Source organism: Misgurnus anguillicaudatus, chromosome 21 (genome assembly GCF_027580225.2).
Source record: "Misgurnus anguillicaudatus chromosome 21, ASM2758022v2, whole genome shotgun sequence".
Classification (NCBI taxonomy): domain Eukaryota; kingdom Metazoa; phylum Chordata; class Actinopteri; order Cypriniformes; family Cobitidae; genus Misgurnus; species Misgurnus anguillicaudatus.
In genome coordinates this window covers 42,462,000-42,480,401 of record NC_073357.2, presented here as the reverse complement: position 1 = coordinate 42,480,401, position 18,402 = coordinate 42,462,000, and the positions used below count along the sequence as shown (strand labels likewise).

The 18,402-nt window shown below is 38.6% G+C and overlaps 1 protein-coding gene across 1 annotated transcript; it reads left to right on the top strand.

Moving 5' to 3' along the window:
• The first annotated feature begins 327 nt into the window (after positions 1-327).
• Positions 328-18,167, top strand: cmtm4 (CKLF-like MARVEL transmembrane domain containing 4). The gene is made up of 4 exons (XM_055207976.2): positions 328-1,111; positions 6,635-6,811; positions 15,478-15,576; positions 16,551-18,167. The coding sequence occupies exons 1-4, from the start codon at positions 926-928 to the stop codon at positions 16,713-16,715; spliced, it is 627 nt and encodes a 208-aa protein (XP_055063951.1). The 5' UTR covers positions 328-925; the 3' UTR covers positions 16,716-18,167.
• The last annotated feature ends 235 nt before the right edge of the window (positions 18,168-18,402 follow it).

The window sequence follows — 18,402 nt, the reverse complement described above, 5'->3', positions numbered from 1 at the left end:
ATCCAAACCTTGTTAATATCGTTAAAAATTGTTGACTCTTTCTCGAAATAAAAATCCCGTCAGAGACCCATAAACTTGAATAAATTTACGATCACCTGCCTAGTCGTCAGACAAACACAGAGGCTGTATTTCAAATGCTACTGAGATGCCTACATTGGGATGAGGTATGGTCGACGGAGCTACCCAGATCGATCGGCGTATGACATCAAAGTACCGCGAGAAAGCACAACTATGGCTAGCTCTCGCGGTGTTTTGATGACACAGTTCGATGGGTCTGCGCAGCGCCGGATAAATTTAAACACACCTATTGTTTTGGCCACTAAAGGGGCGTTGTAAGTTAGCTGACGCCAAAACTGCTGTATAGGTAGGTTGCACGCTCGGTTTAGACTGCCGTTTGTCGTCTTGCACTTCAGTATTGTGATTTTCGTCTGCATAACAGAATATAACCACCAGACTTTCTCGGAATGATTGTTTTGTGCGTCTACTTCGCTGACATCAGACTTTTGATGAAATCCTCGCAGGAATGTAGTTGAGGGGCGGAGACTCTTAACTCTACAACATTACATTCTGCATCCCCGTCCCGAAACTGTGAAATATGGGGAATGGCATGAAAGAAAAGCGGTGATCATTCGGGCTCGTCGGTTCTGATCAGAACAGGATCCCAACACAGAGTCAGGTTTGGGATCATGGAAAGGTGGATGTAGTCGTTGGGCTCGAGATCGAGTATAGGTCATACTCACCGCTGGAGTTCATCGCGGCATTTACGGTGATCGTTCTGTAACAAAGCTTGTTGTTTGTTGAAACATTGCGACTGGTGTTTTCTGTCTGCCAGTAACGTTATTCAGAAGTGCAGCGGATCACTGCAAGTCTTAACTGTTACCCCAAAATCTGATCTCATATCTGGGCGGAACGCGAGGAGTTCAGCATGAGGAATAACGAGGACACGGACGGCTTTGATGGCGAGGCCTCCAACACATCCATGATTTCAGGGGCCAACAGTCCATACCAACCGACCACCGAGCCCGTGCACTCCAGAAATGTGTTTAGGGGCATTAGATGTGACATGGAGTATCTCAAATCCCATTTCGGTATTTTAAAAGTAATCGAAGTGGTAAGTTCAAAATGTATTTGCACTTATGAGCCCACAAAGTTTTACAGTATGCATACAAAACATTTAAATCTTTCATTCCCTGTCTCACCATTCTACTTCTTTCTACATTTTATTTTCAAATACCACGTGCAAACCAATTTATACTGAGTGCATGCTAATAGGCGTCAAAATCGCTGGAATGCATCACTGACAGAAGGAATGTTGCTTGGATTCTTGCTAAATTAACTTTAAGAGGATGGTCTTTGGTGTAATTGCACTTAATATCTGCACGTGAACTCATTTCAGGGGCTTCTGCCAGATGTCTAAAAGGGAGTAGAAAGCTTGAGAAAAGAAAGATGGCTTTCTGTGTTCTGCTTGCTCAGCAAAAGAAAAGCATCTCAGATCGGGCCCTCATGGTGATGCACTGTTATGAAGCTGCATGCATTGTGGGGGGAAAGGAAGTCATTCAATAAAGCAAAGATTTGACAGATTACTGTATTTATTAAAAGACTGCAACTGATCACAGTTTAGCTCATGTTAGATCAGCTCCATGTAAAAGTCCGCCACAGAGCTGGAAATGGAAGGTAAGGAATGGGCATTTACAGTCCAGCTTCAGAATAAGATCTGAGATGTTTATGAAGGTCACACAGCCTTGTGGAGTGCACAGTATTACTGTGCATGTGGCAAGAATGCAGGTTAGTTAAAGCGATGAATAATAAACCGATGGTATAATTAGAATTAAAGATTGAATTATAAACTAAACAGGATGTGATTCAGAAAGTTCCCACATAACTTTTAAATTGCAACATTCCAGTGATATTCCTTGGGGTGTTCAGAGCTCCGGACATAAATCTATTGACTTTGTGTTTAGTAAGTAATAAAACATACCTCATAAAAGTTTGACAGATATGTAATACATTAACCATATGACATAAGCTGATTAGATTTTAGCCTGTTTTTCTTTAGCGCCTCAATTGAATATTTGCTCACATTGCCTAGTTTATAACTCCTTGTGTATCGTGAATGTCCCAGTTTTGTCCTCCACACAAATTTCATTGTATTTAAAAAAAAAAAATTATGGAGAACAAATTGATCTGTAGCTCAGATCTGACTTTTCACATGGCTGCATGTTTCCTGCTGTTAGCTTGACAAGCTACATCAGCATTCTCCATGCACTAGCCAATGATTTACCTAAGGCCCATTTGGGATGAGGAGGAGTCATTTTCACTGTTTAATCTTTGTGACGCTTTTTTGTTGTTTATCCTCAAATCAATGGATCATTAATGGATGTGAACGCCTTGAAATGTTATTGGCTGGTAGATACTCATGTACCACTTTAACACCCTTACGGTTCTTTGTTTTCATATGGTGTCTTTTGCATAACCAGTTTGACAAGAAGGGACATTTTTCTTTCAGGCCAATTATTTAAGTAGCAACATAAATGTATCCAGTTTACGTTGAAGGGTAGTATTTTTCAAAGGAGTGTTTTGATAAGGAAAGGTTAAATATTATTGAAAGTACAAACTACGGAGTTTGATGGACTTGCCAGATGCTTTTTGCATACGCATGTCTGTAAATATATTCTCCAGCCGCTCTCCCTCTCAGAACTTATGTAATGCGCTTGCCTCAAACATCTCTCAGGTTAAAACACTTTCAAATAGTGGTTTCAGTATTGTGCAAGAAGACCAGAGCAATTCCCTTTGGGTGAGGAAGAGACTGTTTGGCTATTTTCCATTCAAGGAGGGGCACTTGGAACACAATGCAAGCTGTCAGACAAAGCCTCGCGCCAATAATTTTTTGGGGCACAAACAGATGGCGTGTGTACAAACTGGGGATTTCACTCCATGTGGCCATTGCAACAAGTAATAGCTAATGTCTCCCCTGATAACAGGGTGGCTTTGAAGAACGGGTGCATTGAGGTAACATATTCATTACGTCACCCAGCATGAGCTCTTTGCGGCAGACACCTCCAGTTTGTGGGATGTGCTGCATATATTGGGGGCAATAAACACATCTACAGATACGCTAGCTGATTGAGCAAGATGAAATACGCTGCCATTTATGTTTTGTCCACATATTTGATCAGTACTATTAACCCGGATTGGATAAGCAAGGGTCTGTGTGTTTTTTGCAAAGAAATTATGAAACGATAACAGTTTATATCAATAGGCTTAAGTGTCATTGACCCTTTTGTCATAAAGACATGTTCAGCTTTAAGCAATTATTCTTCACATGCTGATTTAGTTCTAATAAATCTATTAATATTTAGCATTGATCATCACAGTTAAAGCATTGCATATGTTTTATAATGTTTTATATGGATAACAGGTTATGAAATGTTTTTTGATTGTTAAAGCAGGTGACAGCTGCCATGAAAAACACTGCTTTTGTTAAAATCTCTTGTACAGTGATTACAGTAAAGAAAGCTTGCTTGTCAGCACCAATAACCAAGTGGGCTCCGTGTGTGCATGTTGTGCAAAAGCGTTTCGGACAACTTGCTTTCGAATCCAAGCTCGTGGTCCTTTCCTGACTTCTGTTAACAACCTTTTCTGTCTTAACTGTCCTATCTAATAAAAAATTGTGAAGGCCAATTAAATTGTTATATTAAAAAGCTCTCTGATGCATGCTGCAGTCTGCATTTCAACACAGTTTGTGATTTGCAGTATGAGAAAGTCCATTGCAAAGGAGGTTTCAACAATTTCACAGACATGCATAAAGGCATGGTCACAAGTTCACGCCTAGTGCACTTTTGGGTTAGGGCCTGCCAAACGTCCTCCGTTGACAAGAGGAATTTTCAGGAGGTGGTGTAATGAAAAATTAAAGGGGAATCAGACATTCACCAAGGGACCCTATATCAAGCAATGATTATTTAGCATCAGCATGAATTAAATGTTTCCACTGTTATCTCTTTTATCAAAGAAATTATTATATACGGAGGTTTTCAAATTATGCTTTCATTCCTAGATGTGCAGTATACTTCAGTTGACCCTTCGCTAAGCCACATCCAAAAAACCACCACAGGCCAATCTTGGTTTAGCAACTGTAACTAGGTGCGGGAGGTCTGTCAAGCTTTCAAAGTAGGGCTGCACGATTTGGGTAATTTTTCCCATTGCGGTTATTGCTGCTAATATTGCGATGTGCGATTGCGATTATACTAAATGGTATCATGAGTCAACTTGATGGGTTTTAAGGAAAATCCACACACAGTTTAGCTAAAATGTTAGCTAAAAACTAGAAATGTTTTCGTATTGCCACGTGATGTAGCAACTGCTCAGTGTCAGTAATCCTAAATCCAAAATACCGCCATACAACAGACATAGTTTTTTTTTTTAGCTACCAGATCACTGTCAACCTCCTCTGCATCCATCTTCGCTCTGGTATAAGTGACGACGCACACCACACACGTGCATGCCACACGTGCACTGCCTTTTTTGTTCGTTTTTCTTTCTTTTTTAAACAGCAACGAAAATCATCAAACTGGTATCAGAAAGTTTGTGTTAACAAGTCCACACATTTATTTATTTAATATAATTGCAACATTTTGCTGTCATATAATTGCACAGGTTGACATTGCGATTGCGATGCGATTAATTGCAGCACTATTTTAAAGCGAGGGAAACATACTGAAGCGTTGTGCGTATGGATTGTGTAAATTTGATAACCGGTTTCCTAAAAGTTTGGATGGGGTGATGGAATTTTTCCCTTCCCGAAACTTAACATAAAACCCAAGTGAAGAAATGCTGGACGTGGATCAAGCAGTGTGGAATTCACAACTAAAGCGACAGGATTAACCAAAACACATGTTTGCTCCAATGTAAGAGCACGCTACTGTTAGGTGGCTAGCACACCATTGCTTGGAAATAACGACAGTTCTTTGTTCATAATGCATATATTTGAAAGTAAAATAAGATGATTAAAGGCAAGATGGAGGCTAACTGTCATGCTTTAAAAAATATTTTAGTTAATTTTGTTAATAGATGACCTACCTCTGAGTACCCCGGTCTGGTCACAGCAGCTCTCGCGGGGTTAACTTAGTTCTGTAAGCTTTAAAATGTTATCATTGCAAAGTGGTCAGGATAATGTCTTGTGTTTATTCCACAAGACTTATGGATAAGCTGTTTGATTTATAATTATTAGATTATTTTCACAAATTTTATTCAAATTTAGCTGTTTCAATCTGTGTTTCCCATTTGAATGGTCAGCGTATGAGGCGGCGGCTGCTTGCTTTAGCTTAAAGGAACAGTATGTAAGAAATTTATATCAATGAATCATAAAATGGCCCTGATATGTCACTAAACATTAAGAAATCATTTTCATTTCAAATACTTATGTCACTGACAACAGTGGTCTGGTCAGGATATTGTCATTTAAAAAGTGGAGTTGCAGCCCTCAACTGATGTTTATGTTGTCATGTGGTGTATTGGCCACCAGTTGTGTGATTGCAGTACCAGTTTTAGCCACAAGTTTTGTGATCGCAATACCAGTTTTGGCTACAATCCTACATACTGTTCCTTTAAATTTTGATTAAATTATTTTCTAATCTGTTGCATATTATGTCATGGTTATATTCCTCAAATGCATGCTGTAGTCCCTTTTGTCTTGCTTTCACAGATATTTCACCTGTTTGCTAAAAATGATCTCCTTGAGAATGTCTGACACCGGTGCATACTGTAATAGACTTGCCAGGCGCAAAAGCTTGACAGGCATAGCAACAGTAACTAAGGAGGGCGAGGCTTAGCGAAGGGTCAATTAGGGCATACTCGCACTTTCCAAACCAAACGTTTGACCCCAATGGTTCGTTTGACTTGTGTGATTTGATCACTCCGTAACATGCCAGGGTGTTATTAGCATTAGCAATAGATCGAAAAAGCAACATGACAGCATGCTCGAGTCTGGATCGAAAAATATGGTTTGAGTGCAAGCCTGTGGGGAAGTTAGGAGGAGGGACTATCACGCTCGGGCATGGTTCAAGGCCACCGTGCCTAATTCGAGTACACTTCTCTGTCGTATGACAGCATCCGGTCTGGGCCTGCTGTAAGCTGCTCCAGTCTGGATGTTGGAATGCTTTTGACAGGGATTCTGTCTCTTCTCTGTTTGGAGCGGGCGAACCCGTAATCTGTCTGAGGTTTTGTGCTGGAGAGTCAGTAATGCATAACACCTAAATAGCACATTAACCTCAAAATTCTTCCCATGCTGTGGTCTGTTGATGAATGTGGCGGGAAAACGTTGGTGAACCCTATGCGACTTCAGCTTCACGAGACTCTGTTATGACCATGTGGAAAATGCATTACAGAGTAACCCCTTAATGTAGATGATTCATTTATACCTTAAAAAATTTAAGAGATACATTTGTCCTTTTAATGCTTAATGGGCTTTTTTGAGTGTATTGTATTTGAGTTGGTGTATCATGTAGGTTAGTAGCATCATCTGACTTTGATGCTTGGCTACAATAAAGCGTTTTGCATATTACTGGGAAAATGGTCGATCTGTTCCCCTATTCTTGTGTTTGTTTTAAATGTTGGGCTTTTCTTCTTTCTGCTGCAGGTCTTGGCTCTTATTTCTTTCATTTGCATTGAGACCATAATGATGTGCTCGCCCTGTGCCGGCGTCTACCTCTTTGAGTTTGTCAGCTGCAGTGCCTTCGTTGTCACAGGCGTCTTGCTTTTCATCTTCAGCCTGAACCTTCACACCAAAGTGCCGCATGTCAACTGGAGTCTTACGGTATGTTGGCTGATTTTATGATATGATTTCATTGCACAGTAGCATTTTAAATAGATATCTCTGTAGATTTTGTATAATGGGTTATATTTTATGTAATGCGCTTTCTGACCATGACTGTTCCATTGAAGTACTCATGACTCACGAGTTAAAGGCGCAGTGTGTAAATTTTAGAAAGATCTAATGACAGAAATGCAATATAATCTACATAACTATATTGTCAGTGGTGTATAAAGACCTTACATAATGAACTATGTTTTTTTATTAACTTAGAATGAGATATTTTTTAGGGGTGCACCGAAATTTTGGCCGAAAATGGCATTATCGGTTTCGGGTCGAAATAAAAAATCCAGCCGAAAATGTAAACCGAAAATGAATGTCAACCGCGCCCCTCCCATCTGTGCGCTAGCGCTTGGGTTTCACTCACGGTGATCAGTCGTCTCCCACCCCTCCCCTTCGTGCTCAAGCAGGTTTCACTCACAGTCGAGCTGTTTGCACGCGTCTGCAAAGATTAAGCATGTCTTGATGTGTAAACTTTAGAGAGAGTCGCGCTAATGTGTCTCATACTGTAATCAATTAACATACATTTGGCGAATAAAGCAATGAAAAACAACGTAACGTTTTTATGTGGATCGACTGTTGTGCTGTTTGGGATTCACCCTCGGTCTCTGTATGTGCACGCGTTTAAGTGCCCTCGGTAGTGCACATACGAGAGAAACGCGTTTAAAAAAAAAACAAGCAAACATAAAATCTCGCTGTTATTGACAGGGCACATATAAACAAAATTATCCCCACAGTATTCTTTTTCTAATAAAAACATTTGTTTATGTCTTAAGTGTATATAGATTACAGTCAGATTAACCTACTTAAATCTGTGTCATTAATGTTAATCAAACCTTATTAATGTACAACTTTGTTCTCTTTTATAAATGTTTGCAATTTCTTTATTGTTTATTAGATTTTTCCCACCTGCTTAAATAATCTGATCTGTGCCTCAAAAACTGTAATGTGATCCGAACTGAGTTTTTTTATCCGTCACACACCCCTAGTAAATTTAGTACACAGTGATAGCCATAAATGCAATTGTACTAATAATTGGCATAATAATTTATTTCGGTGTTTCGGTTTTTCGGCCTTGGTTTCCTTTTTTCAGTTTCGGCCAAGAATTTTCATTTCGGTGCATCCCTAATATTTTTATCTACATACACTGCGGGTCCTCTTACATGGAAGTCGCCATTTTGTGCCGCCATGTTTCTACAGTAGGCATAAGCAGACAAACTGCTCTACAGAGCGCGCTTTGTCAGTATTGTATTTTGTTTTAGACAACAACATGTTTGTCCTGTGGTGGCTACAGTAGCTTCTCTATCTGTTTCGGTAAACGGTGGACTGAGCCGTTAGTTGCAATTCACAATCTCACTGCTAGATGCCGCTAAAATCTACACACTGCACCTTTAAATACAAAAATGTTTATTGAAAATGCTGTCATTATAAACACACCCTCATTTTATTTCAAACCCGTTTCAATTTTGTAAGTAATTGAAGTAAGAAGTTATGTGGTCTGTTATCAAAAGAATGCAGTCATATGATTGCTTTTGACTCACTGACTCGATTATCCAGACATAAGATTTCACAGAAGAAGGTAAGTGGTCACCGGTTTGGAGTAATGGGAGTAAATAATTACACAATTGTTATTTTTGGCTGAACTAATCCTTCAGGTATTCCTCTAGAACATAACAAAGTTTTTTTCCATGGAAACATTTTGACATTGAATAAATGGATTAGGGGAGAAAGTTCCAAAGCATAATAGTGATGATGGACCACAAAGTTATTTGTAGTCCTGTCAGCTGGCTACAAAATGAAATAGCTTTCCCATTGCAATAAAATATCAATAACAAAGTACATTTAAAAAAAGCTGCTCTCCTGTGTTTTGACTGAGGTGAAGGCCATGCACACAGGCTTTATGTGGTTGCTTGCTCGCAACTCTCATTAAACCCACTTTTAGCAAACGGCCCCTTTTGAGAGATTAATTTACTGATTCACTAAAAGATTAATAAGGCATGAGTCCCTTTGTTTCCATGCCTATACACACACAAAGCTCATCATAATTGGACCTCAGTGTTGTGGATCCATTACAGAGATTATGATGAAAAAGCCTGTCAAAGTTTCATTTCCAGAGCTATGCACGCCACGTACTTAGTAGAGAAAAGATTGCAGTAGCAACTTGCATCCAACCATAACTATCACATTGCATTGGGGTGTACACAAAAATATGTGCTTAACCTCACTCACACTCATTAAGGAAATGCTGCGAATCAGATTTAAACTCTTGCATGGTCCACATGACCACCATTGTTTAGAGTTTTGGGACTTTTTTAGGATAATACGTCGGCCTTTTGATTGTGATATTGGAGGCCACTAACTTCTAGGTCAAATCTCCAAATGCTTTGATAAGTTTTGAATGTGCTGTGAGGAAAGGGTTAATAATTTCATGGACAGTCAGTATGTCTTGGTCATGAGTGTGTAGATGTTAGACCATGTGGATGTTGTGAATACTGAAGGTTTGGGGTTTGTTGGTGTTGCCTTGGCTCATTAGAGGAACTATGATCTTCAGGATCGTTTCAGCTGTGGTGGCGCTGAGGTTTTGGACCGAGCACCATCTCCTGCCAGACAGACCCCACGAGCCTCAGGCTTCTCATTTGTTCTGGAATGGATGCATTGGGATGGGGGTGCTGTAACAGTCTGGATCTCCTCTCCGTTGTGTTTATATCACTGGCTTTCTAATTTCAGCACTGCTGTGCTTAAGGAACTTTCACATAATAATGTGCTAAAAGTAAACTGCAATTTTTGTTGCTGAAATTACACTCTTATGGTCCGTGTATGGTCTTGTAATTGTGACCTCTGTCCCAGAATAGGGTTTGTTCTTCGATTTTTTTTTTTTTTTTAAACTTCTGCCCATAAAAAGCAGTTTGGTTAAGATTTTAAGTTAAATCTCTTTACAAGTGATTGCTATTTAAAGAGATGACAACAGTTTAGAAGAGCACACAAATTTCTAAGCCCACATTAGTAGTGGGTTTCAGAGGGTCCGTCTATTGTGCAGTCCCAATTTCCACAGAATGCTTTGATATAGTGTGGTTTTGTGCCAGGCTCAGAGGGGTCTGGCACAGTGACTGACATTATTGAAAGTGATAGGTCAGTAGAATGACTACATTCAGTTTGCGGTGGTACGCTGGCACCATTGTACCCATTTAGAAACTCTGCAAACTAACAATGTGTGTGTAAGCGTACGCACATACACAGAAAACCATGTGGAGTGTAATGGAATACTAGAAATAGATTAAATACAGATTTAATAGAAAAATACACTTTTCCTTTTGTGAAGTATTGGGAGAACCTGTTTTTTGAACTGCTATTGAATCACAACACTCGAAACAAACTACACAATCGGAACTCGATACGTATTTCTGAAGGAGGGACTTCATAGAACAAGGAAGACATCAGCCCGTTTTGAGGACAGTGAAAACAGCGCTATACAGAAAAGTAAATTGTGTGAAAAATACCATGTTTTTTTACATGTAAAACATGAACACATGTTATATTGCAGACTGTAAACACAATCAAAGCTTCAAAAACACAAAGAACAGGAGCTTTAAGCATTACAGCGAGAGAGGGGTAGCATTACTCAACAAACTGTCCCTAATGGTGTTTTAAGTATGTTCTGGAGGAAACTACTGTTCTTTTATTTTAATGGCATTACATGAAAACCTATTTTGAACCCCTAAATTACATTCATTCAACAGTTTCAGCATCATGCTCTCCACACACAGCCTCAGAGAGCCTAAGCACATACAAGATAGGCCAAACAAAACCTTTAGCAACTTTATTTAATCCTAAAATTTCACCTCTTAGACAGATAAAGATATAGCTGAACATTCTGGAATAAGGAATATTTTGCCAAACAAACATCAAATATAATTCCTTTTTCACAATTGTAACATTTATGGGCATACAGTTGCCTAAAACAGTATGTAACTCAGTATAAGTGCACAACTGGACATATTTGGCACAGACCCTAAAGCACAGAAGCGAGTTTTGCAAACACCCCACCTAATTCTCTTTTCTCCTCTCTCCCTTTCTCTTACACAGGCATGCATGTATGCAATTTTCATGCCAACTTTGTCTCCATGAATATACTGCATGTGTATAAATAACTTTTTTTGTGACCGTGTGCGGAATACACATTTACATTACATTACAAATGCATCTGGCAGACGCTTGTATCCAGAGCGACCTAAGGTGAATTAAGTTCATACATTTTTTTGCATGACATGCACATCATTAACTTACTGTAATAGCCGTATACTGCAATTGACACTTTGCAAACCCATCCCCCTTTCAGCAAAGCATGATACCGCAAAATAATTATTACTGGAAGAAATGACGTGATGATTTTAAGATAAAAGCATGCAGAAGGTCTCCAATATGCATCCAAAGTATACATTTACGACGAGAAAGTGACTGGGAATAAAGTAAACAACATAAAGATCTAAACATAAACATGTGGTTAGCGCCACTGGTTTCTGTCAGATTTAGTGAACGGGTGAAACTGTGATCATGACCATTACGATCAGATTTTACCCTTGATAAAATTGTCTCAGTGTCAAAAGTTTTAAGATGCAGTCCTGCAGTTTGGCTATGAGGTACAACTTCAGACGTTTATTCTTTTTTTTTAAGTCTGTTAAGTATTTATTGTTATATAGCGTGAACGCTGAGATCAAACAGTACAACACGGTTTTTTATTTGCATTAACTTGAACTTGACAGAGTGACAACAAGCAAATATCACAAAGGACTATTTACATGTGTGCAGCCAGTTTACCTTGCTATGTGGTTTGATTGACAAAATAACGAATAGCGGTGCATGTACATGATATCAGTGTTATGATTGGTCAGGTCACCTGTCAATCAAACTCCTGTGAAGGGTCAATTGGTGCTGAAAATGCAAAGGCCAGAAGTAGTTGTCAAATGTGCTGCTGTATATGCAGTTCTTTGTTAACATTATAAATGGCCACAGTAACAATGTGCTGAACAGTACACTTCCCAGGTTTACACCCCCTGAACCCAGCTTGCTTTCTCTAGAAATGGCCAAAACTGAAATTGTATTTTAAGAACACTCCTGATTTAAAATTTTATACCTATACATTATATGCATAGTCACTGTGTTTATGTAATCTTGAGCATGTTTATAAAGCTAAACTGGTTTTATTATCACTTAAAAATCAATCTTATACTCTGTGTTCTCTTACTTCTTAGTATATTTTAAACTCGTCAGCAGTTTTTAACATTAAGTGTGTTTCAGAGTTTGGTTTGGCATACATTTGAGCCATCTGTTGAAGTATGTGTGAGAGCAAAGGATGGTTTGGCATATGTTTCAGAGATTGAGACTGTATTCTGGTTTGGCATATGGTTTAATGCTCTATCCTGTTTTAGAGATGGGCATGGTTTTGCTGATGTGTTTGTGGACGAGAGAAGGGGTGAGTATCATGTGAGACAGTGTGGGACCTCATCATGCGTTGGGTCACATGGGTGGCCATGCTTGAGTCACGCTGGAGTGCTTAGTGGCAAACCACCCAGCTAATACAGCTCAATTTTCTTCTCTCTGAGTGTGTATTTATCTTAAAGGAGACCAATTTTCTATAGTGTGGGAAATCTGGTTTAACTGTATTAAGTGGCCATTGGTTACATCACATTTGCCCACAAGCAAAATACTCAAAAGTACAACATAAGGGGAAGATGATCCGGTTTTGGCTTTATTATTTTGATAAATCACATGTTTCCTCGCAATATCGAATCAATCAACTCATCCGTTTGGAAATCTTAAAGCTTTCAATTTATATAAAGGTTCTGGTTACCCCACCATTTTGGAAAAAGCTTTAAAAAAGGCCAACCTTTTTTTATATAAAAACTGTTAGTTTCATTCAGATACAAATTAATATATTTGCCATCTGCTGTCCCTCGCTACAAGAAGAATTCAATTATTGCTTCTTTCTGAAAGTGCTGTTTTGTGCTTTATTTTGTGTATAGTTGCTTAGAAACTGCTGATGATTTTGTATCGTCTCCTCTACTCCACACAACCTCGAGCCGAGAGGAAATCGCAGTCTGCATTCATTTGAAAACATCAAAGCCAGCAGTTTGTGCTGTGTTGGCCTATGATGTGAAATTTGAGGTGCCAGCCAGTGAGGTTTAGTTGCAAAGTGCTTTGAAGAGCTTGTTACATTTCCCCCCCACAGCGTGATGGCTCAGACGAAACCCACATCTATTCCAGACTCTTAAATGTTCGGGTCAACTGGAGGAGTGATCAGAGGAATTTGCCTTTCCTCCTCAGTCATTCCTGAAAGTTTTGACCTTGATTTGTGAAAGTATTATAACTATAAACACTGTAAAGTTATTGTTAATGGATAGAAGGGTTTAAAGGTCCCGTTCTTTCTGTGTTTTTGAAGCTTTGATTGTGTTTACAGTGCGCATTATAACATGTGTTCATGTTTCACGTGTAAAAAAACATGGTATTTTTCACAAAATTTACTTATCTGTATGGTGCTGTTTGTACTGTCCTCAAAATGGGCTGATGTCTTCCTTGTTCCATGAAGTCCCTCCTTCAGAAAATACGTATTGAGTTCTGATTGTGTAGCTTATTTAGTGTGTTGTGATTCAATAGCAGCTTAGCTTGCCGTTAGCTAAGCTGGCGACTGACGTATTCCTGTGGGCGGAGTTTAGTCAGAAAACTGTTCTACTGACGTCATTAAAGCAGGAAGTAGAGGGCTGTTGTCCAAACCGGCCGTTTGCTGTTGGCTTTGAAAGGGGACTTCTGTTAAAGAAAATATATCACCTGGCAGTAAACGTAGAGCTTTTTCATTTTATAGGTATTATTTATGCTATTATTGCAACATTACACACTAACTAGAGTTTCAAAAATGGGATCAGGAAGAACGTGACCTTTAAGATGTTTTATATTTAGTCTGAGAGCTTGTTGACCCTTTATTGAAAATCTACGTACGGTATACTGTCCATGTCTAGAAAGGTAATAAAAACATCATCAAAGTAGTCCATGTGACATCAGTGGGTCAGTTAAAATGTGTTGAAGCATCGAAAATACATTTTGGTCCAAAAATAAGACTTAATTCAGCATTGTCTTCTCTTCCGCGTCTGGTGTAAAGCGTATGTGCGAGACTAAAGTCACGTGACTGCAGTGCCGCGGATGATGTACAACGCGCCTGACGTGTTATCTGGTGCGCCCCAGCTGTTTTTTTTTTGTGCGCTTGGGTTTCGTTTACAGTCTGAGGGAGACGCAAAAAACCTTTGCAAACATGTCTGAGAATAACACGTCATCCTAGGTTGGGTGCGCACGCAGCACCCGGTCAGAAAAAAAGGCGCAACTACTAAAAACTAATCACACAATACACGCTTTCTACTTTAATCTAACAGGGCTGATAAATTATGACTTACCTGAAATGAAATGAGCACTTCAAACACAAGCCTCTTTGATCTTTGCATGGTCCCAATCTGCACGTTTAATTGCTTGCAACCCATATGTCACCTAGTTTCTTTTATGGATGAGATCCTGCAGGAATCCTGAAAAACTTAACTGCAGAGCTGGTGCAATTTTCACAGCCCACGACGCAACACGTAGGTAACAATACTCTTTGGATTCAACCGAACAATACGCAACTCAACTTGATAGAATGACTTTTCTGACCCCGACATGCAAATTCTCCTGTGACGTGAACCGTGAAGGGGTCTATAGGATATTTAAACTACTTGATCCCTTCTCAACATATCACGTTTTTAACTTATAAAGAAGGGCAATGACCCTTAACAACTTACCAGATTGAGTGACATATGACAACACTTCTATTCAGAGTAACCACGAGCGTATTTTATGAATCAAAGTTACTTTTTGTCTTTTGTTAAACAGTATGTATATACAAAAAGACATTGGTTACGTTTTTAAAGTTTTTCTTTTTATTGTGAAGGCACTTGCTTTGTTATATTATCTAATGAAAGACATCCATACATGACTTGAGTGTCCAAATTCTTTCTTTGGCTGTTGTAAGGTGGTGAAATGTTGGTGAGGTTGGCTTCCCCCTGCCTGTAAAACTGCATCACTGCACTTAGCACAATGACAGTATGACCACACCTTATTTTTATGGCTTTTCTGCTTTGCTTATTTCAGCAGCTTCTTCTTGTCTGTATTACCTTGTAAAAATGTGTCTACACAAAATTCTGTACACACTGGAGTGACAACCACATTTTAATTTTAACAGAGCCAAAATGTACAAAACCAAAATGAGCAATTTATTGGTAATGACTTATTGATGCACATCTGAGTATGTGTTTCTCTTCATTATATAATGCTGAAGCACATCACAGAAATTGACTCATTTACATATTTTGACTGTATCCCTCTTTTACAGTTGCTAAAGAGTTTATGGTTTAAGCAGATGATTTAAAAGTATAAACAAAATATAACATTTTTTGATGATGTGCATGACCCATGTGTCTTTTGTGAACAGATCAGTCATGAATTTGAATCTGAAGCTCCATAATTTAAACCTTAAATGTAAAATGAGAAAATACTGCATAATGTCAATCACATTTTATCTTTGTGTCTTGCAGGATCTTATCAACACTGCCACCAGCACCTTGTTCTTCTTTCTGGCTTCTGTGGTTTTGGCAGCGCTCAACCATAAATCTGGAGCAGAGATTGCAGCTGTGGTACCTATCCCTTCATTTGTTTACCTAAATTTTCTCTTAGGTTCAGTTAATTCAGGTTTAATTCCAATGCTTAGTCATTCATGAAGTATTTAAGTGAGTCCTAATCTGCTAGGGCTCCGCTGCCCTCTTGTGACTGAAATGATAAGTGCATCTCCAATCCCTGGACATGCAGTGTGTTATATGGTTTCATCTCAATTCTTTGAGGGCTTAACAGTCTCCAATATGGTTGTGTTGTCCCCTCAGTGAGTATCTATTACATTTTGTTCATTGTATCCCAATATATGCCTCTTTATTTTTCTTTTTACTGCAGCTGCTGAGGATTTATTTGTGTCAGTGCTTTACCGCATTGCTCATTGTTGCAGTATGTTATAACCTAAGCCATCGTAAATAAGTAACTCCCACATACATACCGTTCCATTAAATGTGTCTTGTTTTGGACCAAGCTACTAACCTCTTGTGGCTTTGAAGAGGTTTGTTTTTTCTGCATCAGCAAAAGAAACAGAGGGCAGAATATATTTCTAACATTGATATAAGATGAGGTTCTCCTTGCCAAATCTTTATCCTCAGGATTGTAGATCTGAGATCAGCATTATATTCAAAACTTGGGATTTGTGCCAAGTGTTTTATGATACAGATGTTCTCAGCGGGGAAAGCACTTAAACACCCTGCGATTGTTCATAACCACAGAGTACTGCAAAATTCCTCTCTCTCTCTCTCTCTCTCTCTCTCTCTCTCTCTCTCTCTCTCTCTCTCTCTCTCTCTCTCTCTCTCTCTCTCTCTCTCTCTCTCTCTCTCTCTCTCTCTCTCTCTCTCTCTCTCTCTCTCTCTCTCTCTCTCTCTCTCTGGTTGGATGTAAGATTGAGAGCAGTGTCATTTACCATACTGTAAAACCTGTTATTTAAAAAATATAGTCTGGACACCTTCATCTCTGGTTCTCTTGAGTATGAATGTTTATGTGTGTGTTTCATCTACAGATTTTTGGGTTTCTGGTGACGGTGGTTTATAGTCTGAATACTTACTTGGCCGTGCAGAGGTGGCTTCTCGGGGACTCACGTGATGGACCCCTGCAGACCAGCGAGTACATGCGTGCCCGCACCGCCTCACGGGGAGAGGTGGAGTCACGGCCTGAACTACAGTAAAGGCCACAGGCGGACCAATAGAGACTTAGACTGTGCAAGCCTTGCCCACAGTCTGCATTCCTGTTGTGGTATTTTCCTTCACATTACGGTCATCATTTGACTGTATACCTAAAATGTATCTTTTTTATTAAGAAAGAGGTTTGCCTTGGGATGATCTGGATTATTATTGACTGAAATTCTCTCTACAGTGCTCCTTAGCATCCCCCAACAGGGAACCTTAGATGTTTTATGTCTAAACCAGAACCAGATGGTTGTAATAATGTCTGCAATAAGCCTGTCAAACACCGTTTGAAACCCCACTGTTTAGCTCTACTACCAGTTGTCTATACAATGGCATGTTAAAGACCAAAAACACTGTACATAAACTATTTACAGCAGTGGAAGATCAAACGTATGTCGTGATTTTCTGAGACTTTACATAACGATTAATGCTTTTGGATTGAAGTGAAATAGAAATCGGTGGGCTTTTGTATTTGAATGTTTTCACGGCATTTCATACAAACTGAAGTCTTTTGTTATGTTTTATCTTTATTTGCCATTATCTTCTTGTATCAAACACATTACACTAGTACAATAGATGTACATTTATTTGGTTATATTCTCTGTAAAGAACAGGTCGCTCAAAGGCAGGATCACCAGTATTTATTTTAATGTTTATTATTTTTTGTATCAAACATTTCACATCTGCAGTGCGACCCTGTATTCATTTTCAAATGATAGCAATGTGCTGGTGTGTGAATGGTTTGAGTTTTATAGCTAGTTCAAGCTTTTAAAAAAATCACTAATCATTCGATATTACAACTTTTAGATACTTTATAGAGACTAATTTGTGTGTGAATAGTTTATTGATTGTTTTCATGCTCTTTATGGTTGTTTTTAATGATTTTTTATTGTGCTTCGCATCTCTGTGCAGTTATCTGTATATATTGATCCAACCAAGGATAGAGTGTTTAAGAAAGGTGTATATATATATACAGAATCTGTGCGTGTGATATGACATTCATGAAGGTTCCCTCTTTGTATTAATTGACATTTAATACTGTATTTCAAGGAACGAGTGTACTGTGTGTGCGGTATACGATTACATCAGCTAAACTGTGTATCTTTCTTAGTGTGCCTTAATGATAAAGGCTTGAATTGTTGAATCGCTCAAGCTTCCAGACACTAAATTCTATTTACTGAACTCATCGTCTTTATAAAAATCAATTTCTGAAGGATTTCTTTTTTTTAAAGTGATATTATGGACACTACAGGCCATTGTTAACTTGTTTATACTTGATGTAACACTTTGATAAAGAAGGTCGTTCCTCATTTATATTCTTGATTTTATTTCTTTCTGAAGTTCTTAATTGAAAGCACTTTTTGACTGGAGGCCAATGTTGGTATGACATGATGAATACATCATCTGGATTTTATGATGTAGACAAATAAACAGCAGGTTTGAAATTAAAATGACTTATGTTTTCATGAAGGACCCATTAAAGTACTATGTTTACTTTTCTCCACATTCCCATATACTACTGTTGTATTTATACTGTTCTTTCAACCTTATAATTTGAAGGTTCTGGCTGGTTTTGTCTGTGTATGACTTATTTTAAGATTCTGACAATTTGAAGGATTTTGATAAAGATTGTATTGTCTTTCTGATTGTATTGCTGAGTTTTCCCCTTATTAATATTCAATGGTT

Bases quoted from the DNA above. Each gene is read 5' to 3' on its own strand.
- cmtm4 (XM_055207976.2), top strand. From the start codon at position 926: ATGAGGAATAACGAGGACACGGACGGCTTTGATGGCGAGGCCTCCAAC. The intron at 1,112-6,634 runs GTAAGTTCAAAA...TTTCTGCTGCAG, and splicing joins TTTTAAAAGTAATCGAAGTG to GTCTTGGCTCTTATTTCTTT. The intron at 6,812-15,477 runs GTATGTTGGCTG...TGTGTCTTGCAG, and splicing joins ATGTCAACTGGAGTCTTACG to GATCTTATCAACACTGCCAC.